The 25,058-nt window shown below is 36.4% G+C and overlaps 1 protein-coding gene across 1 annotated transcript in view; it reads left to right on the forward strand.

Annotated features, from left to right (window-relative positions):
- USH2A (usherin) overlaps nt 1–25,058 on the forward strand; it is a 373,967-nt gene that overhangs the window by 22,989 nt on the left and 325,920 nt on the right. Inside the window, exons 3-9 of the mRNA XM_054280520.1 lie at nt 7,558–7,693; nt 8,882–8,945; nt 11,264–11,558; nt 12,823–13,007; nt 16,079–16,300; nt 17,587–17,680; nt 24,673–24,868. Of these exons, the coding sequence (XP_054136495.1) occupies nt 7,558–7,693; nt 8,882–8,945; nt 11,264–11,558; nt 12,823–13,007; nt 16,079–16,300; nt 17,587–17,680; nt 24,673–24,868 (1,192 nt within the window). The remainder of the gene's footprint in view (nt 1–7,557; nt 7,694–8,881; nt 8,946–11,263; nt 11,559–12,822; nt 13,008–16,078; nt 16,301–17,586; nt 17,681–24,672; nt 24,869–25,058) is intronic.

Consider the following 25,058-nt stretch of genomic DNA (forward strand, 5'->3'; position numbering starts at 1 on the left):
AATCTGATTCCACCTGTATTCACTACATTAGTCACGTTGTTTGGGGTTTTTGTTGCTGTTGTTTTTTTCTTTTTTGTTTGGTTGTTCCTTTTAAAGCTAAATGTAAATATAGTAGAGAAAAAAAGAGGAAGTAAAAATTAGTCAAATAATGCAAAATGAGAATAAGGCAAAAATGACGGCTAGAGAAGGATCCTTTAAAATGAATGTTCAAGGTATGTAAATTCTGCAATTTATTCAGTGAGGAAAGGTGTTGAATTGTGGCAGAAAGTTGTCTGCTGTTTCTGATTCATCAATTTAGGGATGCATAGGTGCTCAAATTAAAAAAAAAAATATGAAATGCTGCAATATGGTTTTTGGTCACTAGCTCTGCTTAAATGACAGCTGAAAGTAAGCCTGGATTCATGCTAGTGGTTTCATCCTGGATTTTCCCCCAAAATTCTTTTGCTTAGTCCATATCACTGACCTTTCCTCTTTACAGAAAAATCATTTATGAAATATTAAAGCTGTGTGGAAGCCTTTGTAATTGCAGCTTCAGCAAGATTTGCAATTATGCAAGAAAATACTGAAATACATACCTGTGTGCATCTCCTCTCTTTGATATGCAAAAGCCCTTTACTCTTGCTTTATTAACTGTTTCTCACCTGCTTTTGCAGAGGAAATACATGAACCCACATGTCCCCCAGTGGTAAATATGCTGTATGTCTTTATATGAGCAGGTAAAAAGAGCATATTAGGACAGATTGAAGGTGAAAAAGATTTTTATGCTCAAGTTTCTGATTACACCATTATAGTAGCATCACTAATTCCCCTCCTTCCACCTATTGTCTTCTTTCCTCTGTTGTCATCAGTGGCCACTGTTGATTTGTTGACTCTATTAAAGTATTCAAGGAAGCCACAGGCCTGTCATTTTGGTCATAACCTTAATCTGTTTTCTCACCTTGGGAGAAAATGTGTTAATACACTGTCTGATTCTATAGAATGGACTTATTGAGAAAGTTCCTGACACAAATCTGCAATACATTTAGAAGGAAAAAAAGGTTTTCTGAATCTTGATTAGTTTAACAGATAGCAAGCCATATTTAGCTGGAAATTTTTATAAGAACCACACCAAATTAAGTAACAGTAAGCAATTGTAATGGTACGTTGTGTAGTAATTTTTGAGCTGAGTGAGTTGCAGCTCCTCCTGATTTCTCATAATCTCTGATTCCTTGTTATTTCTGAATGATTAAGCAAATAATTTATGCTAACTTCTGCTTTAATTTACATCTCTGTAAAGCCTGTGTAACTTTATTGATTCTGGAGTTGCTTTAGTTTTTAATACAAGTAAAGGGAGGGTTCATTCCTGCTAGCTTGCTGATTTGGAAAATAAATTGAGCTTCTCCCCCCACCTCCCCATTTTTTTCTGCCTTACAGATAAATGGTACAGCTGCCTAACTGCTTCTCATAAAACATTTTAAAATTCTTCATTTTGTGTATCCTCTTTTTATAATAATTGTTTCTAGTTCTGAGTAACTGCCTGCTGTGCAAATAGGGTGTATTTTAAGGAAAATGAAAACAGACTTGAGTTTTCTTACAGCTTATTTTCTCTTATTTGGGGAGTATTTGGGTTTTCTTCTTGTATTTGAGAAACGGACATTGTGTTTTAGTTTGTATTAAGTTTTAAATTTAACTTGCATTTGCAAACTAGCTAAATTTGCATCTTGAACTTAAAAATTTGCTTTAAAAAAATTTTAGTATACAGATACACGGTTTTTTGAATAATCTTGTTCATGTCAGTTATATATTGTATATCCCTGAACTGCTCCTTTTTAATCTTATTTGAAAACAGTGGTGTCCATTACATGTACTGGAATGTAGTAATTTCCTAGTATTGGGAGATGCATTTTTGGTCCTTGTTTTGCCTGTGTCAGTCAGTCCTGCCCCTCCATCTGAGACTTTGTGTGATGGTCTGAATAGCTGTAAGAGCTGAAGTTGCAGTTGAAGTGGTTGCCATCACTAAGTTGGCTGGAAAACTAAGTAGGCCAGGGTTGGGATCATTTGGCTTAAATGACTGGAAAAGATTTTTTTTCTATTGCTTTCATTTTTGGTGCCAGAGTTCTCTCTGTTGTGGAACTCCTCATTTATGGCCTGCAAATCTGGGAAGCAATCCTTCTGTTCTATTAATCTGTCTTGCCAGACACTCTGATCTAGTTATTAGAACAAAAGATGATGAAAGTAAATGTTAGGATTAAAATGTATTTTATGGTTGCTAGAAGCTCTTATTAATAAGGGTAAAAAGAATGTATATTCAACCAGTGGAGAAGATTAATGTTGTCTTGAAATAACTCCCTATAATTTACCTGTAATATTTTAATAAATTTTTCTCATGCCAATAAATATTGGAATAGGAAAGATAACATAAAGGATAAGGTTGTACTAACTGAAAAACAGGTGTCTTTGAAGCATATACTAATTACAAATTAAAATATTTGGGAATGAGGCTACTGCCTCTGTTGGTTGTGTGTCATTTAGTGCTGTAAAGCTTTGATCTCTGGTTAGTGATCTTTAGCTCTGCTGTGATGCATTTAGGGATTCTTAGGGATTTTTTCTTAATCAACTATAAAGAATTCTTTTCTATGTCTCTCCTTCCTATCTTATTTATTAGAAATCATTTTCCATGAGGTATATGGGTGGTATTAATATTAGGACCAACTTGTAATGGAAAAATCTTACTAATGCAAAAAGATCATGGTGTTCACTGAAAAAAGGTTCTGTTAACTTCATTTATTTTGGCTGAAATGGTGCAATTCAATTCCACAAGGAAGAGACTAAAATTGTCTCAGTTGCCTTTATATATATGTAAGAGGACATTTTGATGACAGGATGATTAATGCGTGTGAAGAAAAAGTGTATGTTGCTTAAGTGGGCCCGATATCACACATGTACATTGCAAGGTAATAAATGTGGGTGTTATTATGTGACAGCCAAAACTTTGTAGGTTGTAGTCTCAGAACTCCCCCAAACTGGCTTCAGCTTCAAAAGGGTCATTGTAGTTCAAAAAAGTGGAGTCAGTATAACTGTGTCTTTTACTTGGTATCAAAATGTCTTCTGCCTCTGTGTTGATAATGAGGAATATTAGACTTTTTTTGTTTTTTTGAAAAAAGCATATTGTTGGTTTTTATTGTACTACTACATATTTTTACTCTACCTATTATACTCTTTACTTGTAACTGTTGGACTGTTTCTTTATTTATACATTGGTATACCAATAATGCATTATACCTATAAATATCAGTACAATACAAGGCTTATATAAAAAAAAAAGAGAAAGAAAGAACCCATGGTATTCTTCAGTCAAGGAGCTTCTGCTTTTTGCCATAGTCTCTTAACCAGTGCAACTGCTCTGGAGTATTTGGTTGTGATGTTTCTTTTTTGCCACACAGATTACTGCAATGTGGTGGAAGTTAGCAGTTCTGTTAGCTCTTAATATGTGAAGATACTGGCTTTTGTTTGCATGACAGTTCTACTTGATCCAAACCAAGTGGCAAAATTCATGTTAAATTTCATTGTTGTGTTTTTGTGAGTAGGATCTGAAGAGCACAGATCTTTAGGTAAGAAAATAAAATGATAATAAATTTCCTGTACCTGTCTCATTAGCAGTAACATGGGCACAATCCTGTGCCACATATTATCTGGAATGACCCTTTCTTGAGCAGGGAGGTTGTATCACATGATCCACTGTGGTACTTCCAACCTTACCCTGTCTGTGATTCTGCAGTACTGTGACCCATATGGCAGGGAAGCTTTCCTTGCTAGGAAGGGCTTTTGTTTGGTATTGCTGTCTCTGATGCACAGTTTGTTTGTGCTAGAGAGCTATAAGCTTAACTTGGGATGCACTGAAGGAATTTGCCTGTCAGCTCTTTGGCCCTGTACCTCTCATCTTTGAAACTCTTCCAGATCACACCGAGAGTGCTATTAGAGGAAAGAGTATTGATATCTTTCACCACCTCAGTTCACCATCAAATGGATTTTCCATTGCTTGGAGTTGGTATTAGGTTCTATGTTGGCAGATGCTGATGTAGTTTCAGAGCAAATGGATCTTAGTAACTAAACCTTGCCACCTCCTTGAGAGGTGATTTGCTGACAGATGGGGAAGCACAGGAGTGAGAGGTGGTTGTAGAGCTGGGATTAGAGTGCTGATGTCCCAGGCTTCTGGTCCTGTGCTCTGCACAACCACGCAGCCAACCTTTCCTACCCATCTCTTGTTACTCTCTTGGGGCAAATTCTTATTGAACATTATTAATAAGGACAACTGGGGAATAATCCTGTTGTCCTAGTCAGGAGAGAAAGTGTCTTTTAGTTCTATGCTATTGTATGGAATTTAATGCTAACAGTCAGGAGACCTTAAATAACTACATCAAACAGCCCATTTGGTGCCAGCCTTTTCTTATTTAGCTTAGTCTAAACTGACACCAAACTTTGAGACCTCCTCTCCTCCCACAGTGGAGAGCCACTGGGATTTTTTATACCACACATGGTTTCCCTCCTACATTTTCCTCCCATGTCAGATATTCATACCCCCTTTAATAACCAGCAGGGGGATCATTACATTGAGCTACTGCCAAATGCATAATGACTGCTGCCTTTGCCTTACACAGTCACTGCACTACTGATATCCAATTCAGCATTGTAAAGTGCTTAGGGCTACCTTGGGGATGTGCTATATTAAACCCAACTATTCTAAATCCTATTTAATACAAAGAGATTGGTGGTGGGGGAGGGGGGAGGGAGATTTAAAATTGTCATTAGTCACCTATTTTCAACAAGTAAAAATACCTGGTCACTTAGGGCCCAATTCTGTCACTCTTAAGTCATGAATGGACCCCCTGATTTTAGTATGGGGTGCATGGAGGTGAACACACTGCTTGCCACAGGGGGAGGCAGAATTAGGTCCTATAAAGCTGTGCCTGAGACAGTAAGTTTTGAAGAAGCTGATGGGGGTGAGCGTGCCCATTTCTGAATTCCCCTTAGAAATGTTTTACAGTGGAAACAGGAAAGCGGAAACATGCTTCATATCTGACTAAAAATAAAGGTACTCTTAAACTTGTAAAAGGCAACATTTTTATTTGAATGATATGACAGAGCTGCCACAGGAGTGTTACCTGCTATAAAGAAAGCTTAAGAATTATTACCTTTATTAGACCAGTGACACTGAGCTTTAGCCATACATTTCTAACTTCTGTCCCTCTACAGAGACAATTTTCTTTTCTTAAATAAACTGTCATGCTAGTGTTAATATATTGTTGGCTCCCTCATACTCTGAGAATACTGCTGATATAAAACATGTATATGTTAGATTGGTAATAGTATCTTTAGTGTAGCTGACTAGAACAAATGTGTTTCCCTCATGGCTGTGCTAATGTGATAAAGGAAAATTGGCTGTTCATCAGCTTTTGGCTGGGTAAAGACAGTAGAGATGGAACCACATTCTTTTTTATGCATTAATACCACTGAGAACTTTTCACTAGTTATATTTCATGTGCAGGCATGTTGTGCAAAGATGTTGTAAAACATGAGATAATGCTACAAATAACAAAGTAGAAAAGCCTGTATCTTTTATGATGATAACAGTCAAACACCAAATGACAGTAACAGGCTGTAAAAAATGTGATGCAGAAAAAAATGCAATGTAACCACAATATATACGTATACTTAGGCTCTTGCAAATAGGGCATCAGATGTTTAGAGGGCTTTGTATTAAAATTAAATAAAGAAGTTGTTATATTTAGGTCATTGATGTGTCAACACAAAAGATAATTTAAAATGGAGAAATGTATTTTGAGTGGTGAAACTCATATGCAATAACTTTTTGAACAAATCTCAAGGCTTAGTAATTATGATAATAGCCTTCAAATTTCCATCAGTGGAAGGGCAATAAATATTCCTGTCTAAATTTGGGAAATATTGACTGAATCTGGAAATGGCAGTAAAGCTCAGCATACATGTTTATGTTTGAAAGTACAGTTTAAGGAGGAAAAATTCATTTGTACAATCTTGTGTGAAGCCAAAAGAAAAAAGGCCAAACAAACTCCTCCATTTTATTTCATGTTTTCTTTCTTAAAATGCTGATAGGCTCATGTTGCTCAAGGCACAGATGCTGATCATCTGAGCTCAGATTTATAGATAATTGTGTCCATTTATCTTGGTCTGAAATTTGAAAGATTTTATTGTCAGAGTAGTATTGTGTGTGCTTATATTGTGGTTTTCAAGCTGGTATTTTGTTAACTGGTAAATAAGTTCTGTCTTTCCTTTTTGTGCAACAAATTATTCTGGCTTGTAAACCTTCTGTGTCCTCACATAGGTATTGTTCTTATGGAAGCAGTAATTCCAGGTTTATTTTCTTTTGATTGGCATGACTGTCAAGATGGGCTAAAGCACTCTAGTTTTATTTGCCTTGATAGACTTGATTCATCAGGCATACGTCCCTGCAGAATTAAAATAATGCTCTCTTAATTGGCGGCAGCAAAATGGTGTTTCAAAAGTTTAAAGCTACCAAGTTATCATGTGAAAAAAGCTTTATGCAAGCTAAACATTGCTAAAACCCATGTAATTTAATTTTTTTGCAAATAAATTTATTGAAATAAAAATTTTTGGTAAGTCCAACGTAGTTTCTATAATTAATTTCATTGATGGAAACCTGAATATAGCCATAATACTTCTGGTTTTCAGTTTGTGTGGGCCTGGATTTTTTAAATGAGAATACTGAATTTCATATAATGTAAGGCTGAAAGGCACTCCCATATTATTAAACTTTTCCTAATTTTGGGTAACCTAAGTCTAAGCATTTCTAATGCAAAAAAACCCCCAACTTTGTCAAAGCTCAGCATCTTGTGACTTTGTGAAGCTGGGAGAATGCCATAAAGAATTTCTATGAATGTTAGCTCAGATTTAAAATGAATTGGCAGGAAAGGGAGCACTTGCAGAAAACAGTGCCCTGGGGTGCTGGCTGAGTGCATATTCCTAGCCAAGGGTTCCCTGGATGAAAGGGAATTACCCAGTGGGTGTAAAGCAGATGTAGGCAGTTCCTATACCGTTCCCTTCAGCCCTTGTAGAAGAAGCATGCTTGGGTTAGGGAGGCATTTTGAGGGCTGTTGGAGGCCTGTGTTTGATTATCTTGAGCATGGTGTGCAGCCCCTTGAGGCCTGTTTGAAGTGATGTATGAGAAGAGCTGTGACAGCTGTAACATGTGCCCATGGCCCAAAGTGGTGGTGGAGCTGTAACCAGCCTTGTACCTTGTGAAACACACCCAGCCTTCTTTTTTTCCCTTCCCCTCCATCTCCACCAGATCCCTGTGCTGTAGTTCCTTCTTTAACCCCTGTAGAAATTTTATACCCTCTGCATCTGAGTGGTGATACGTTAATGAAAAAGAGGTAACTGCTTTCAGTAGGCACCAAAAATAAAGACACACAACAAATAGCCTGAGGTAATGTTATCAGTTAATCAGTGATAGACAAAAAAATGTAGAGAAATTAAAGTGATTGCATGATAAAGCATGTGTTTGCCCCTTTGATTCTATAGGTGCATCACAGCCGAATTAGTTTCTTCTTGAATGGTTGGGAAGATGATAACACAGCTTTTGATTCAAGGACTCTTATGGGAACAGTTATAGATACTGATGATGATGGTACTCTGCAAATTGGACAAAGCTTCACAGGTAAATCTTGTAGTACTTTAGTGGAATGCACTGGAATAGTCAAAATATACATTATGTGGTTAAAAGAAGCATGTGAGTAATTTAAGTTACATATATGGTGAGAAGTAATACCTTACTGTGGAAGAAAATTCGTATTTTCAATTATCTTTCTCAAAAGATTGGCTTGAAGATAGAATAAATTATGATCATCTACAAAACATCTATGTATAGGAATAGATTGATGTTTGGTAGATGATCATAATTTATATGATGGGTTTTCCTGAATTCTCTAACACATGTATGTAAAGTGACTTATTCCACTAATTTCTGCCTGTAGTTTTTCTGAGTAAATATAGGGAATATATATTCTGTTTCAGAATGGAATTTTGCATGGTGACTAGACTACTCTCTCTGCAGAGTCAGGAAGAGAGCTGAAGGTTTCTGGCTGTCTGTGTTCTTCAGTTTTATCAATACTCATATAAACCATGGCAGAATGAGAATCTTTCAGCCTCTAGTAATGCCTGAAAGTTTTACTCTTCATCTACATGTAGAGTTTTATATGTTCTATATCATGACATGATCATTGAAGAACAGTGGGGGATGTTTGGTTACTTTTTACTAATTCTTGGCTCTGCAGGTGTAAGAACACTAACTATTGCTCTTCAGGAACATGCACAATTTGAAGTTGGTTCTAAAAATATGTCCCATAAACAGTTTTATTGTGGCTTTGGGCAAGAAAGTAGTCTGTTCCCCATTTCTTAAAGCTTGTATTTGGAAATGTACTTTGTTGTGATTTTGATTCTGAATGCTGGATAGCTAATAATCATGGAAAAGAAAGGAATCTTTTAAAATGCTTTTTATCTTTATTGTATAAATTGATAGGTACAGTTGTACCTACTGTATCTCTTCTCTAATTAGAGGTGGCACATGGACTGGCTCATTACTTCTGTCTAATGAGCCGGTCCCTGTGCCACCTCTCTAATCAGAAAAGAGATAGGTACAAAATGTTCTTATAAAGTTATTATAAATCATTCTTTTTTATCAAAAAAATTAAGTCACTGCCCTCTATAGTTTTGTCCAGGCCCAAGATGGTTTCATTCAGGAGGGGTAATTGTGCAAGAGAGATTTCTGAGTGCTGAATTAAAGGTGCTCTCATGCAGTGCAAAGCTGCCTTCTGCTCAATAGATTATTTATAGTATATTTCCTTAGGTTTAGAGCAATTTGTTGGAAGAATGCAAGATTTTCGATTTTACTCAGTGGCACTTACAAACAGGTAAAGAACTTTTATTTTTGTAGCAAAATAAGAGTGTGGTGAGAAAGAAGTGTAGATAACAATATGCTTATTTCCCAAAGTGTAGTGCTTTTCAGATGTTTCCTTTAGATAATTGCTTGTGATGATGTAGTTTCCTGAGCCTCATTTCAAAGATTACCTTTAATCTAAAAAATCTTGAGTTAAAATAAATTCAACCACTGAATGCGTTTTGCTTTTGAACTGTTGCTTAAACAGGCTTGATGTATGTAGTGGTGTGTGTAGTATATATGTAGTGAAGCAAACACTGTAATAAATATGTGCTCTCCTTGTTATTGTTGTCCTTGCTACAACCTGACTTAGTATGTATTCTGCAGAGAGTAGATCCAGTTGCTAGATTTCAATGCTTATAAACTGTCTAGGTGTTACCTACTCATCATAATTCTGTCATAATAGTGTGTGCTGATAAGCTTAGTCCTGGTGGATAAGACTTGCTAAGCTTCCTCCGAGCTGTGTGTAAATGGTAGGGCAAGGAAGGGAGCTGCAGGGTCAAAACTGGACCACTCAGATGCCAGTCTGATGGGGAGGACAGGCATTCCTAGGATTGGCAGGCTGGCTTTGTGGCTGGAAGATTGGCTCCCTGTGCTTAGCTGTTGCTTTCCTCTGGTTTCACTTCCCCACAGTATCGATGTCAGGTAGTCTGGTGCTCGCCTGCCCCACACACACACCCCTGCCCTGAGGTGCCACTGTCCCTTGCTCTTCAGACTAAGTTGTCACCATAAGCCACCAATGACTTAGCTCCCTCAGCCCACAGAGGCCTGGGCAATTGCTTTGACTTCCTTTGTTCCTGAGGCCAAATTACTGTTGCCACTGCAATTTCTGTTGCCCTCCAGCCTCCCTTCCTAGCACATTACAAAGAGATGTTACCTTTGTTATCCAGCTCATGCTGGATTAATCCAGTCATTTCAGGCTGGCCAGAAGTAGTCAGGTCCTATTTGTCTGCGTGGTGCTTCCGGGGAGGCTGCACACAATGACACTCAGAACTGCAGACCTTCAGGCTGCTTAATGATAGTCTTTCAATAAGATGTAGAGCAGTTTCCTCAGAGCTCAGCTGTCTGCAGGACATTATGATGAACTGAGCTCCTGTGAATTGGAAGCATTAATGTGAATCTGAATTCCAAGTTTTATGAAAATCACGGTGGTTGTATTTCTCAGAGCAATGCTTGTCAAATCTTTTGAACTACAATTTAGGTCAGTAAAATGAATAAAGCTTAACAATTGAAAATTAAGGTATTTTACAGACTGTTTTGACCTACTGATGTCTTTCTAGATTTGATTTTATATCCACAAATAGCATGGTGCAAAATGTTTCTCTGGGATAAACTGGGAAGGAAAGTCTTGTCTGCATACCAGTTAATTTAGGCTATGGATATGTAAAAAGTTGTGTAACTCTGGGTTCTGTGAAGGCTGTAGTGGCAGCTAGCAAGTATTTATTTGCTTAATAAGCACACAAAATTACATTCTTACTGATCAAGTAGGAAAATGGGAAAAGTTACAAGGTTTAAATATAAAAATTCAGTCTCTTCTAAACTCACAAAATCCTTCCTTTGTATCAGCAATGAGCAGATAAGAACTGTTCCTGTCATCCATATATCTGCTTGCTTGCCTGCCTACCTACCTTTGTATTTATTGCAGATGCTGATGTCAGAGGGAACTGAAGTATCTCAATGATTTGACATGACTAGGTTGATTGCAGTTAAAAAAGGGGACATCTTCATAGAAATTAACTAAAAGTGAAAATATTTCTATCCAGATTTCCTAAGTTACAATATGATATCGTTCAAACTGGTCTTTTGGGAGGATTTGAGTGCAAACATTGAACTTCACTGTGCTTGCAGGCAGTACATTGGCACTATGGTGTGTTTAAGAACAGAATCCAGACTGCTGATTGGAGTCAGACATGATGCTGCAATAAAATGTTAAGAGTTTTTCTCCATGCATCTATGGTGGGATTAATCTGTTTAGCTTTAGACATCTTACCAAAGAATTCCTTTCCCTTGGTGTCTGAAGGACTCCATATGTGTGGAGCAATGGAAGGAGCTCCAGGATGGTTCTTCACAGGTACTTTCTGAAGATGTCTACTGCTGCCATTGATAATGTAGAGACCTTGGGGGGAGCCTTCACTCCTAGCTGAGTGCCCCATTCTTACGAGTTTACATCAGGAGTTTAGGGCTTCTACTATAATCTAACCTGAATTTTGTTTAATCTGTGAACCTAGATGCACAAAGTGACATTTGTTCTTGATGTCATGTATCTAATTACTATTCTCTATGCTGTGACAGAGACATTTTGGAAGTATTCTCTGGAAAATTCCCTCATCTTCATACGCAGTCTGAGTGCCGCTGTCCTGGAAGTCACCCCCGGGTACACCCTTTGATACAGAGGTACTGCATCCCTAATGGTGCAGATGATACCACTAATGACAGGGTGCTGAGGCTGGATGCAGAAGCCCACCCTCTCCACTACATCAATGATAATGACATTGGGACCACTTGGATTTCATCTGTGTTTGCTAATACTGCAGGTCTGGATCGTGGTGTTTCAATCACAATAGATTTACAAAATGGACAGTATCAGGTAATGGGAAGATGCCGTTTGCCATTTATTAAAACAAAACTAAGATTTTTATAGATATCGCGTTGCAATTTTGAGGATATTCAAACCTTATGCTTTAAAATGTTATCCTTAGAGGACCAGGAAGAAAGTTTCCTTTATTGGCATGTAACAGTGCAAAAGGCAACAAAATGCATTATGGTTCTCAGCATTCTCTTTTGATGTGCCTGTTTTAACCAGCAGTAATCTAGAGTAGAAACACAAGAGTTGATCCTGTGTGAAGGCACCAGTATTTGAAAACTGATTGTTGTCTCTTAACTCCACTTTTGTAAATTTCAACTTTTATTTTAATTTCTATTAAAACTTAAGGTGCTTGTTTTGTACCTGCTGGTAGAAAACTGACTGCAGATAAATGAAATTTAATGTATCAAATGCACATTGACATATTAGAGGGTGTTTCTGTTTGTAGATGTTCTGGAGGTGATAGATTATCCTCTCAAGGAATATGCGGGAGGAAAGGAGAAAATAAGAAGGTGTAGTTATTGAAGAGGCCATATTGCTCCTAAGCCTCCACTAGGCTCTTGAAGAATGTCAGGATGTCTTGGAAACTGGGACATATCAGAACAGGGGCTGCATTCACAGTAGGGAATTCACCAAATTTCTGTGTATTCTTTCTGGCCTATTCTTTTTTAATTATTGGTGAGTAGGGAAAGAATATGATGAGAGGCTTTGGCTACGTATGTAAACATTCGTTGTTTAGTTAAAAGTGATTTTAAATGAATGTGAAACTCTTGAATTTTGCTTACTTGATACACACACTTCTGCTTAAGCAGTATGCTGAGGGAAGTGTTGTTTAAAACAAGATATTTGATGAGATTCTGAGCTAAAAATATGTAGAATTAAAAAAAAAAAAACTTACCTGCTGTCAGACAAACAACTTGTTGAATATTTGGCACCACAAAGTTACAACTTTCATTTTTACCAAAATAACATGGCTTTAACAAATTGTGTACCTGACTTTGTAGTGCATTTTCAGTCTTTGAGAAAAAGTAAAGTTCTGATGCAGTAGTTCGGTAGTTGTCTGATAGTGTCTGAGAAATCAAAGAGCTTGTTCAACAAAAAAGATTCTCTCTGGCTTTAGTTAGGAATATGTGAGATGAAATATGGCTACTTCTGTCTATGAGTGGTAAAGCAGACTGTATAGTTACATTAAAAAAAGGGTTTACATTTTCATTGTTTTACAACTTAGCCATTAATATCAGTTCATAAATTTGTTATCTTTTTGTAGGTATTCTATATTATACTGCAGTTCTTTAGCCCACACCCTGAAGCAATAAAAATTGAGAGGAAAAAAAGAGATGATCTAGAATGGGAAGACTGGCAATATTTTGCTAGAAATTGCAGTATTTTTGAAATGGAGAACAATGGATATCTGGAAAAACCAGATTCTGTCAACTGTCTCCAGATGCATAGGTATGAGTGAGTATTATCTGCATAATACAGATGGTTTGAACAGGTAACATCCTGACACGTTTCACTGCTATGTCCCAATGAGATAGAATGTTTTAATTTGGTACAGTCATTTGTTATGGATTGCTGAATATATCAAAGATCCTAAACATGACCTTTCAACTCAAAATTGCCAAAAAGTCTCCTGTAATTTTTATCAGATTTTAATAATTTATGAGTCTGAGTCAATTGATTCCTCTGTTATTTTTGAGGCAGAGTTTCAAAATGTTACGTGTTAGTGTTTTGATGGCTATTGTCAGTAGAATTGCAGAACACTGGGAGGATAAGTGGAGGAAGGCACTAATACAACATTGTTCTAAACAGTCTAGTAAATATGGAGGTCTACCTTCTGATCTCTGAGAGGGCAACTTGTTCTGAAGCTTAGGAAAGAGGCCAGACTGAAGTACAAATGCCAGTCATTCAACCCTGCTAGTTACGCAATGCATGTAAGAAATGAGTTGAAAATGGTATCTTGAAGCTTTCTCATCTTTCTAAGCAAGAAGTGATATAAAACTCTGGGAGGAGGGACAAGAAGGATTATTACCATTTAGAAATACGTTGCAAGCCCTTTTACTTTCAATTAACATGTGAAAATTGAAACCTGTATAATATATAAAATATACATTTACTATATATAGTGTATAACGTACATAATAGTTAATATGTTACCTTATCACACACACATACCTGTGTATGTACACATACATATATATAATTGAAATTTTGCCCCTGCATACATTCAGCTGCATTATTTCTTGCCTGAGTTCAGATGCCAGTCAGTATTAGATTTGTTTAGTACTTGGCTAGGAATCAGTGAGAAAATACTTTTCCAGGTGCTGTAGGTACTTTGCCTTTTTTTTTTTATCCCCACTTTTTCTACCTTTCTAAGACTTTTCAAGTGTCAGCATCTTTGTCTGTTCTCCAGGAGTTCAGTATTCTGAGGAGAGGAGCATAAGGTCATTTGAGTTACACCATTCTTCTGGAAAGAAATCTTATTGCTGATCTGTGAAGCAGAGGGTAGAGGAAAAGGGAAATATCTTAAGTAAGACAGATGTTTTTGGATAAATAAGTGAGGTACAATACCTTTTTCAACCCCAAAATATGAATTTGTATAATTTTAAAAAAGAGCAGAGGAATTAAATATGGACTGTTTCCATAAATAAATGGACTGTTTTCTAAGCAACACAGTTTCTCCCCTTCAATTAAAATGTAAATGATGATAGGAAATTATATGAATGAATAATTTTTGGGTAGAGCTGATGTACAGAAAGCTTTAAGTGATAAGACATATATTGGTGAATATTCTGTGTGCTTAAAGAGGAGCTACTGTTGGAACAAAGCCCCAAATTTATGTCAGCAGTGTAACAGAGTTCCCTGGAGGATTTTATTGTAAAACAAAACTTGTTTCTCTCTCTTTCTTTCATACCCACAAACTTGTAGCTGCCAAGACATGTCCAGATTGTCTGTCCAGGATTTAGACACCAGTGTCCTTGTGTCCTAGTGGTCTATCTAGGATTCCCTGGATTTACATGGAAGACAAAGAACCTTGGTTTTGAAATCCTTACCGTAGCTTGATGGTTCTTGTTTTGGTGATCACATGCTAGTACTGAATGGACTCTCTTTTGTGTCCTTTAGGAAATGAAAGTGATTAAGGTTTTTGTTTCTCCATCCTGTACCACCTATGTAAGTTAGGAGTTGCTCACTGTCCTTTATCCCCCTGTCAGAGGCTTAAATCTTTGCTTAGTCTGAATATTGGCTGCCCCTTATTTTAGAATCTCCTTTGTTTTCCTGAGAAACTGCATGTAGATGCCCTAAAATCTTGATGACCTGCTTATCTAGTTGCCATCAGCCTTACAGTCTTTCTGCTGTTCCTTCTGATGCTTCCATACCAACACGGTGTTGTTTATCTGCCATTTGTACCTGTCTAAGCATTTCCATTACAGTTCTATACGACATGGAAAAAATATACTTTATTTAGTTTTCTGTGGAGGGAAAGAGAAGGCATAATCACCCAGAGAAACAGATATATTCCACTGAGATTTTTGTGAAGCACTGAACTGGATTAGGAACTCAGGAAATTCAAAGATCCTTCATGAAGACAGAAGAGCTTGGCTCAGCAGACCTAGCCTAACTAGAAATCTCATCTTTCAAAAACTGACATATTTTCAAATGACATTTTTTGAGTGTTGCATGTCAGGTGCCAGGTGATTACATGATAATGTAATACCTATTTTTAATGATCCCATGTAGGTGTGCAAATAAGCAGACATTCTTTTCTCTTCCAGAGGCTAAACTCTGCCTAGTACATAGACCTACATGACATAATTCGTACCAAGTTGTGCAAACATGCACTTTGTATCTACTTGTTTACTCAGTTTTACTTGAATTCTCAGGACTGTCCTTCCCCTTCCTGGGCTCAAATATGTGGTTTTATTCTCAATCTTACTGCTTTCCATTACATTATCTTGTCCTTCACTTGCTAGAAGGTAGCATGTGTTTCTAACCATATCATCAGAGGAGCAGATAATATGGTCCCGTGACTCTGGAATTCAAAATATAACAATTGTTTCTGTATGCTTTTTTAATGTGTTTAGCAGGTGTATTACTAACAACGTAAGCCTATTAATTATTGTGTTAGTCGACTGAATGTTTTCCTTACGTGGTTCAAGCCTAGTTCGGGTTTCTCAAGGACAGTGTGTTAAATCTCTTGAAAATGTGTGCAGGTGACACTGTATCAATCACACTTTAATCATATTTTGAAGTTGCCTGCTAAAGGCTTTACTTTTAATTGGAAATTTTGGGTCTGGAAAAGAGCATGGTAGTTTAACAGACAAAACAGTCATATAGAGAACATTTCTTTTCCCCATCTTGAATTCTGGTGACTGGAAATCCACTGACATAAGAATTTTTACTCAGAAAGCATGAAACTACCATTTACAGTTGAGACCCTGTCTGAGAAACAGTATGTTAGGGGCTAGAATCTGTAAAATATGTAATATTTTGAGTTTAATTTGTTTTCCTCTCTATTTAAACAGCTTTACACCGTATTCTCGTGGTAATCTAACTTTCAGTGTTCTTACTCCGGAACCAAATCACCGACCTGGTTACAATGATTTTTATAATACTCCATCTCTTCAAGAATTTGTAAAAGCTACACAAGTGAGGATTCATCTCCGTGGCCAGTATCACACTAGTGAACCTTGGGTAAATTTTAGGCATAGGTATTATGGAGTTAATGAAATTACAGTCAGTGGAAGGTAAGTGTTATGTGATTCTTCCCACATCCAGCAGTGTCTCTGACTGTTACTCTGCATGGCATATAGGGACCTGCCTAAAATTTGATCAACTTGTTTTGCTTTTACATCTATGATTGAGAAAGGAATTTGGTCTGAAGCAGTATATCAAGTTGGAAATGACTGGTGTACTGTTTTGTAAAACTGTTTGCTCACATTTTTTTTTACAATTAATTATACTTATTACACAAATCTGTCAAAAGCAATCCTTTCCTTGGAATTACCAATGCCTCTAAGCAAAGGCTTATGTCTGAAACAATGGCTTGTGCTTTATTTCAGTAACTCTTCCAAGCTGTAGATTCCCAGACATGGCAATTTTAGCAGTCAGTGCAGAGCTCTTCCTTTGTTTTAGTTGGAGTTTTCCTTTCAAAATTGGGTAGCTGTCAGTAAAACTGTTGTACTATCTGTGACTGACAACTTTATTGTATATGATAAGTGTGCTGTCTTGTGAAGGGACTAATTATGCCCTGGAAATAATATGCAAATTTGGCAATGAAATAGTTTGCAAGAAGCATATGGTGCAGATTTGTAAGTATTGTTATTCCTGAAATTATATTGGTAGCTCTCATTTTGAGAGAAAGTGCCCTGTTAGAAGTCTTGTTTACTTTAAAATTTTCTATCTTATTAATATATTTTTATTATTGATTTAGATGTATTATGATAATGCGTTTACTAAAACAGCTTTACATTGGTGATGATGTTACAGTAAAATAATTTCAGCTGTAGTTTGCAAAGCTGTGTCATGCTTCCAGAAGAGCAGCCTTGCAGGTAGAGTGGTATGGTTATTGACTATTAATTAAGACCCTATACAGATTTTATTTTAGTAAGAATTGGAAATTTTAATAGAGATAAAATGGGTTAAAATTCAGAATTATTCCTTGAAAAACTAGAGCCACACTGGAAGTTTTAATATTGATAAATAATTGTAATTTATTTAACAAAAACTTACATATCAATGTTACATACTGCAATACAGTTTTCATTACATATCATATAAGGCAAGAGTAGCTCTACTACATGCTGGTTTTTACTTTCTTGAAAAGCAATTGTTGATGCTTAAAAATATATTGAGTGAAGTAATCTTTTGTAATTTACTGCACCTAAGAACATTCTCTTCGGTGACATTTATTTGTTCTTAATAAAGAACCAGGCTATGTAATACACAAAATTGACTTTGTGACTGTGTAATACGTTTTTGCACAGATGTGTTTTCATGTTCTAACTTTTGACACCACCTATTGTTCTTTCAGGTGTAATTGCCATGGCCATGCTGATGATTGTGACACAGCTGTGAAACCATACAGGTGCCTGTGTGTCAAGGAAAGCTATACAGAAGGAAATAATGTGAGTCTCACCTTCGTCTGTCTGTGCCACCCCTGAACAGCCTCAGCACTGGGATTTCAGACCTGGGAAAGAGTGTGTGTTAGTGTATGTGTGTGTTAGTGTATATGTGTGTTAGTGTAGGCCTGTCTTTCAGAGGGGAACTTTCTGTGGCAGATTTGTATCAATTAAGGAAAAAGATGTATTCCACTCTCCACCCTCACCCAAAGCCATTCCACCACAGACCATCAAGAGTGTTATGTTCAGGGATTTGACTTTTTATTAGAGATTATGCCACTTTCAAACATTAGGTGCAAACCTGAGATTAGACTGTGAGCATCTAATAAAGATTGTCTGTGCCTGCTGTAGCAAGTAGCAAGAGTCCTGTAGGGTGAAGGTACTATCCATGGTAATTTTAGTCTGCTCCTGTGGACTCCAGACCCATTCAATAGGTGGGATGCAGTAAGCAAAGTCCTGGAGTTCAGCTTCCAATTTAGTGAAAGGAAACAAAGAGTTCAAGTGGTCAATAATGCAATCCAAAGCATCACAAATGCAAAATTATAATTTTCATTTGTAATTCTAACAGTTTTATAATTCTTGGCCATGGAAGAACCAAAGTGGGTTTGATTACTGTAAGTCATAGTATTCTAGATAAATATGTGGAGGAGAGCTCAATGGTACCACTTTGGAGTAATTTCATGCAGCCTTTGCTTTTCTTGGAAGCTGTTCGCATACAACTTCACAAAAGCAGAACCGTGATGTATGAGTAAAAAAAAAACTTGCTCAAAGAAAAGATTCCCTAGATTAATTATTTATCTCAAAAGAAAAAAAAAAGGAAAAAAAGTTGAGGTTAAGAAAAAATGAGCTACATCAAAGGAATGAATCCCTCAATCTCACTGAGTGTTAGATTTCCATTGTGAGTACATGATGTACTCCTTGCTACATTTATGCCTTTTGGAAGTAGCGTTTCTAAAAATTAAGAAGGGGTTATATGGAGTAGCAACAGCAGTAGCAACGGGGAGACTAATCACACATCAAAAAAAGCCCCAAGCAGACTGTGCTTGCAGGAACAGAGTGAGGAGAGGTAACCTCAGAGCATTTGATACCGTGCTCATGATTGTGTGAAAGATTCTTGTAAAATTTCATAGGAGTTTTAAGTTTTCCCATTTCTTAAGCAAAAGTGTAGGATATCCAGTCTAAATGGGACTTGAACCGAAATTGCAAGTTTTTAGATGGGTGAAATCAGAAAAAAAAATTCAAGCTGACAGTGTCCCTTTAATTAGAACACACATTGTGAAATGTTACTTTGTAAGGATTAATTATAAATATTTAATAAGATCTGGAAGTTCACCAAGCACTCTTGCAAGACTTATGCTACCTTGTGAAAACAAACCAAATACATTTTAATGATGTATCTGCCTTATCAGATATTTCCTGTCAATGTTAATGGGTTGTTCCACTGGGTGTCACATCTTTGATTTGGCATATATGCATTGTAACTATAATTGAAGTGCTTGAATTAACTGTATTAATTCAGAGTACAATAAGGATGTTTTTTAATTATTTTTCTCATTCTTTAATAACCATGTCAGTATCTATTAAATATGAAATAAAATAGCAGTAGTAATAAAATAGAATTAGTATTTTGAAATATATCACTAACTACTTTGAATTTTATCAAAGATTTATATGGAATCCAAACAGCCTAAAGATTTTAAATTTTTTCTTTTTCTTTTCTTTTCCTTTTTTTTTTGGTAATGCTAACACTTAAAACAAAAGTCCATCCTGACTTTTGATTGTCACTGGCAATGATAAAACTCTGTCTAATAGATTTACACCTGTTTCTTTGGCTCCCATCATAGTGAATTAGGAACGGTAAAAATAAATTTATTTATTTATTTATTTATTTGGTTTAAGTAAGCATTTGGTGAAGCAAATTTCCAAATAAAACTTTTTTGGTAGAGAAAAAATATTTTTGAGAAGAAATAGCGCTATCAGCAAGCAGGTTTTTTTTTAACTTAAGTTTTGTATTAGCCGAGTAAGTCGCCACAACTGAGGGGCTATAAGAAATTTTTTGGCTTTAGGGTGGGTTTTTTCAATGTCTTTTACTAGAAATCAGAAATCCTTGAAAAGCTTTTTACATATGGCAGAATATGTCCTTGTCAGATTTACACTTAATACAACTAAAATTACTGTCTTGAATTTATCTGGCATTTACATCTGGCTAGCTGTTGGGCAGCAAAGCAATACCAGAAATGAAAAATCTGCATAAGTATTACAAATAGAAATCTTAGTTTAGGTATTTGCCTCACTATATTATGAAATCTGACATACCAAATGGATTTTTTTTTTCTTGAGTTCCATTTTGGTGAAGAATCATGTTGAAATATGTTCCTATGAAATCTGAGATGATGAGAAGAAGGGGTTGCTTAAGAATGATTTGTGAATGTTGAGGGGCCAGATTATGAAAAAAGAGGAAATTAATCCTCACAAACCTTGTATCTCATTTTCTGAAAAAAATGTTCAGCTTCTTCATTTACAAATTGTTCTCTGAATGCCTTGGGTCCAGCTTTGGAAGACAGCTCTTCCTTTTACAAATGGAAACTGAGGGGCTGAGAGGGGAGTCCAGATTTTGGTAATGTTTGTATGCAAAGATTAGCTTTTAGACTTGAGGAAAAGTATGTTCAAAAACTTCCCAAGCTGTGACATGACGACTGGAAACAGCTCTTGAAAGAACAAGAGAGTCAAGCAAGGTTAGCCTTACATTGCAACCTCAGGGCCTCTTTTAAATCAACTGTATGGAACTTAATAAAGAAAGGTAATGTCAAAATATATAGGAATAAATATAGAAATCATAATAGAAAAGAAAAATTAAAATAAATAAAGCCACTCTGAGAAATGCTTGAGAAGATATGAATGGAAGTGAGAGAATGACTGGATGCAGTAAAGGTTTCAGGTCTTCAGAGTTTTCCATAATGGTTTTAAACATCTGAGGTCTGAAAAGTGGATATGGCATATGTTGTTCTATCAAGAATTGAATAAGTAAGATGTTTCATATTGTTACAGAAGAATCTATGTAAACCTCAGTTAAAGGTCAGTCTATATCATGTTAGATGTTGGAATTAATCATAAATAGTACATGAGGAGCTGTAAATATTAACTACAGTAGACTCAATAACAGAGTTCTCACTTGCAGAAACAAGTAGGCCAGCAAAAAATGCAATTTTTGGTACATGGAGCTTTGGGATGGAACCCCATAAGACACCATTTCTATTCTGTCTTCTTTGGTCTATTGGAGTCACTTAGTGTTCTAATTTCGGTCGAGTTTTTTTTTTTTCCCTTTCTCTAGTAAAACCTGGCTTTTAAGTTTACAAGCTCTTTGATCACTGGGGAGTTGACAAGAGACAGATGTAGTTCATGTGTTGTCTTGGTAGATATTCAAATGCTGAGGTGAGGGTGCTGGTGAAAGCCAGGAGGAAATCAAAACTGTCTTTAGAGCATGGCAAAGCTATCTGGAATAGATATTCCCTAGAAGCCATATTTATTTGGCTAAGGAAATGAAATGGAGTGAAAGCATCGTGGATGGATACAGAAGAGGATCTTGTAGGAAGGAAAGAATTGTATATGATTAATTATCCCATTACTGTCAGCACGTAGAGGGCAGCATAAATAAACATGGATGCTATACATAATAGAGCTTTTCAAAGACAATTCAGCATTTCAAAATGCCTGAGAAGCTGGCATTCTAGCCTCAGTGTCACTTTATCAGATTTTTAAATTGTGTACTTTTGATAATGTGCATTTCAGAAGCATGTGTATAAATACTGTAGGTGTGTATATACACTGTTTATTGCAACTGAGCTTTCAGAGTGGGCTGTAAACTCCTACATAGGTTACAAAAAGGAAGAAAAGGAATTAATTCCACATAAAATCATATATATATAAAAGAATGCCACTGAGAGGCAAGCAGCAGGATATTTAAAAAGTGTTGGAATAAAAGGTTCTAGTTAATGATGACTTATTGCAAGTTTTAAAGTATTTTTACTGTTGCTGTCTGAAGTATTTCTTTGGATATTTGTTAACTGTTTCTTCAGAGGTACTGTCCACAGAATTCTTAGGGCCTGAAAATGAACTTGGTATATAAAGGCTTAGGCTCAAGTCACTAGTGGTACCATAAGTATGCTTTAAGTGATATTTTTTTCCATTTTTGACACTAGTTATATACAGGATTCTCTGTTGTAAATTTTAGCATAATGGTTATTTTTCTTCTTCCAGTATAATTATTAAGAGAGAAAAAACAGTGGTTATAGGAGTGTACTTTTAAAATTTTAATAATAATTTTAGTAAAAAAACCCCATCTTGAATGCATTGTTGGAAATCAGTTTTTAATCATAGTTTTAGACTAATGAATTGGGCCAAATTAGGCTTGGTATTTTCGCCACCTGGCTGGCTCCATGTTATGTTTTCTCAGTAAACTTTTCACAGATGGTGAGAAGTTCAGATACTACATATAAGACGGTGTGCTTATTATTGGCCATAAGGAAAACCATATATTTAAGATGTTTTCTGAAGAGCCTAGATGTAACTGAGAATAAGGACATCTGCATGTTTCTGTGTGTTACAGTTACAGAGGAATGTTGGTTTTGTTAAGCATTAACATCTTCTGTAAATCTACTGCTAAACCTTGCCATGGGCTTCTTGGAAATGTACTTATTCATTTTCCATGTGGTAGCCAAGAACCAAACCCTAAAGCTCTTGATTTGCAATTCTCAACTACTATTTTTGGGATAAATGCAGAGTTTAGATTTGGTGAATGAAGATCTGAAGATGGCAACATGTACATCATAGTGCTACCAAACATGAAAGTTCAGCCCTGGAGGTCTGGAAGTTAAATGCAATTCTTAACCTAATAAAGGTGTGACAAACAGCAGGGTGATGTGGGGGTACAGTGGCCATTTTTATTACATGCAGGTGTGACAACTACTAGAAAAACAAATGTTTCACACTCATTGCCAACTTCTGAATGACTGCTTTTTTGCCAAGGAGGTTGTAGAGGGGGCAAGTCAATCTCTTCTCCCAAGTAACGAGTGAAGAACAAGAGGAAAGAATCTCAAATTGGGCTAGAGAAGGTTTAGATTGGATATTACGAAAAATTTCTCCAGTTGAAAGGGTTGTCAGGGTTTGGAACAGGCTACCCAGGGAAAGTGATGGAATCACTGTCTCTGGAAATCTTTAAAAGTGTGTAGATGTGGCTTTCAGGGATGTGGTTTAGTGGTGAACCTGGCAGTGTTGGGTTAATAGTTGAACTTGATGATCTTTTCCAAGAGATTCTTTCCAAACCTAGTAATTCTATGATTTTTAAAAGTTTTGTCAAAGTTTTAAAAGTCACACAACAAGAGATGTTTCAGAGAGGCTTCTTACTATGTAATCAGATGCCATCTTTTTCTCATACTCCTTCATGCCTGTGTGTCATTTAACAATAGGTGCAAGCACAGGTGTGCGTAAGTAACTGATCCAAGATTAAATCTGAAATGAGATGATGAATGCTTTCAGCTGCTGTGTGGCTGGCCATGCACAAATTGAAACTCAGGGCTGGCAGGTTGATAGCTATTCCTGCACTGTTTTCCTTTCAAGGAGGACATATTTCCATGGGCATGCTGGGAGGAGGGAGCTGTGGGAGCTGGATAGCTTGGGCTGGTAGCTTGTTTCTTTGTTGTGCTTCCCAAGTTGTGCCATGCCTGAATGAACCCTCTTGTCTCATGTTGCTGGGTGCTGTGTAATGCTGATTTTTCTCAATGAGGAGAGAGAGGGGACGTGGATGTAAATGAGGGAAGGACTTGAATAGGGTAGAGCTGTGTAACTGGTGAAGCATTGTGGTCAAGGTGTTGCCCTTAGTGCACTTAAAGTGAGATAATCACAATTAGGCACCAATTGCTCTGATAAACAAAGGCTTGAGTTCAAGGTCTCAAGTGAAACCTTGCTAATTTTCATCCTGAAAACTCCTTTTTTCTCTCACTGTGGTGATACTGTGTGGTTTTGGTTTGTTTTTAACAGATTAGAAAAAGGTGCAGTTATTATTGGAATCTTATTACTTACTTTTATTTAGTATTCAAATGAAATTTCAAAGATAAATTCTTGTAATTTCATTTTCTCTCCCAAGTGTCTTTTATTATCGTTTGTGACTGGTCTGCAATTGTTGGACTATTTTAAGCTTATGGTTTTTAATTCAGATGGTTTTACACACAAATGATGCTTTTCCAGCACCAGCTGTGAGTGAAACAGTTTAGATACTTTGTGCAATTTCCTAGTTTTCAGTGTATAGGTGATACAGACATACTAAAAAGTAACAAATAGTTATAATACTACTTGGAATAACAACCCTAAGGAAAGATGAGCATGCTTCTCAAGATTAAGAAGGAAGTTACCCGAAAAAGAAAATAGTTGCCCAAATATGTAACAGAAGCAACTTATTTTGAAGCATTTAAATTCCTTCTGAAAGACAGAAATTATGATTGCAATATATTTTGTTTCTTTTGTTTCACTCTCAAGGTCAAATAGTATTAGTACAAACTAGAGTTATTACAATGTTAGAAGCTACAAGAACACTCATTGTTTAAAATGCGTCCAAATGTATGGATTAAGTGAATGTCTTCTGTGCCATAAACATAGCAAGCACCATTTTGCATCTTTAAAAGTGTAAGTGAATTGGAATCTCAGGACATTAGCCTGTGTTGAGTATCTAAATTCTTAAAATGTTGTTCTTCTGCTCACTTTCCTTGGTACTCTGTTTTTACAATTACTTGAAAATGTTAAAATAATAATTAAAATGTTGGGTTTGTTATTTCCCTTTGTGCTTTTTCACTTTTTTTTTCCCAAGCAAAATATTTTTAACATTTAAACTGGGGAAAACACATAGACAAAAATATGAACATAGAGATTATATTAGTAAACTTGTGAGGTGAAGAAATGTTCATGTCTAAGAAACAGCGTTTTCTTTTACTTGTGATTCATTTCAGTGTGATCGCTGTTTGCCACTGCACAATGACAAGCCTTTCCGTCCAGGTGACCAAGTCCATGCCTATAATTGCAAACCATGTCAGTGTTATGGCCATGCAGAAAGCTGCCACTATGACTTAGCAATGGATCCTTTTCCTCAGGAGCACCACCGAGGCGGTGGTGGAGTTTGTGATAACTGTCAGCACAACACAGCTGGTAAGTCAAAGAGAATGGACTGTTTATTTTGCAGTTCCTTTTTGACTAAATCTTGTGTCAGCTGAAGTTAGTAATGCTCTATGGCTGACAGTCCAATAAATTCTCATGTATATGTATTTTTAAACCACTCAGATAGTGCAGTAACAACAGTGGTGTCAACTCTTAAGCCATGGGAAAATACTGTAAAATT

Source organism: Melozone crissalis, unplaced genomic scaffold (genome assembly GCF_028551555.1).
Source record: "Melozone crissalis strain CALT ecotype California unplaced genomic scaffold, PUWL_Pcris_2 ptg000027l_1, whole genome shotgun sequence".
NCBI classification, from domain to species: domain Eukaryota; kingdom Metazoa; phylum Chordata; class Aves; order Passeriformes; family Passerellidae; genus Melozone; species Melozone crissalis.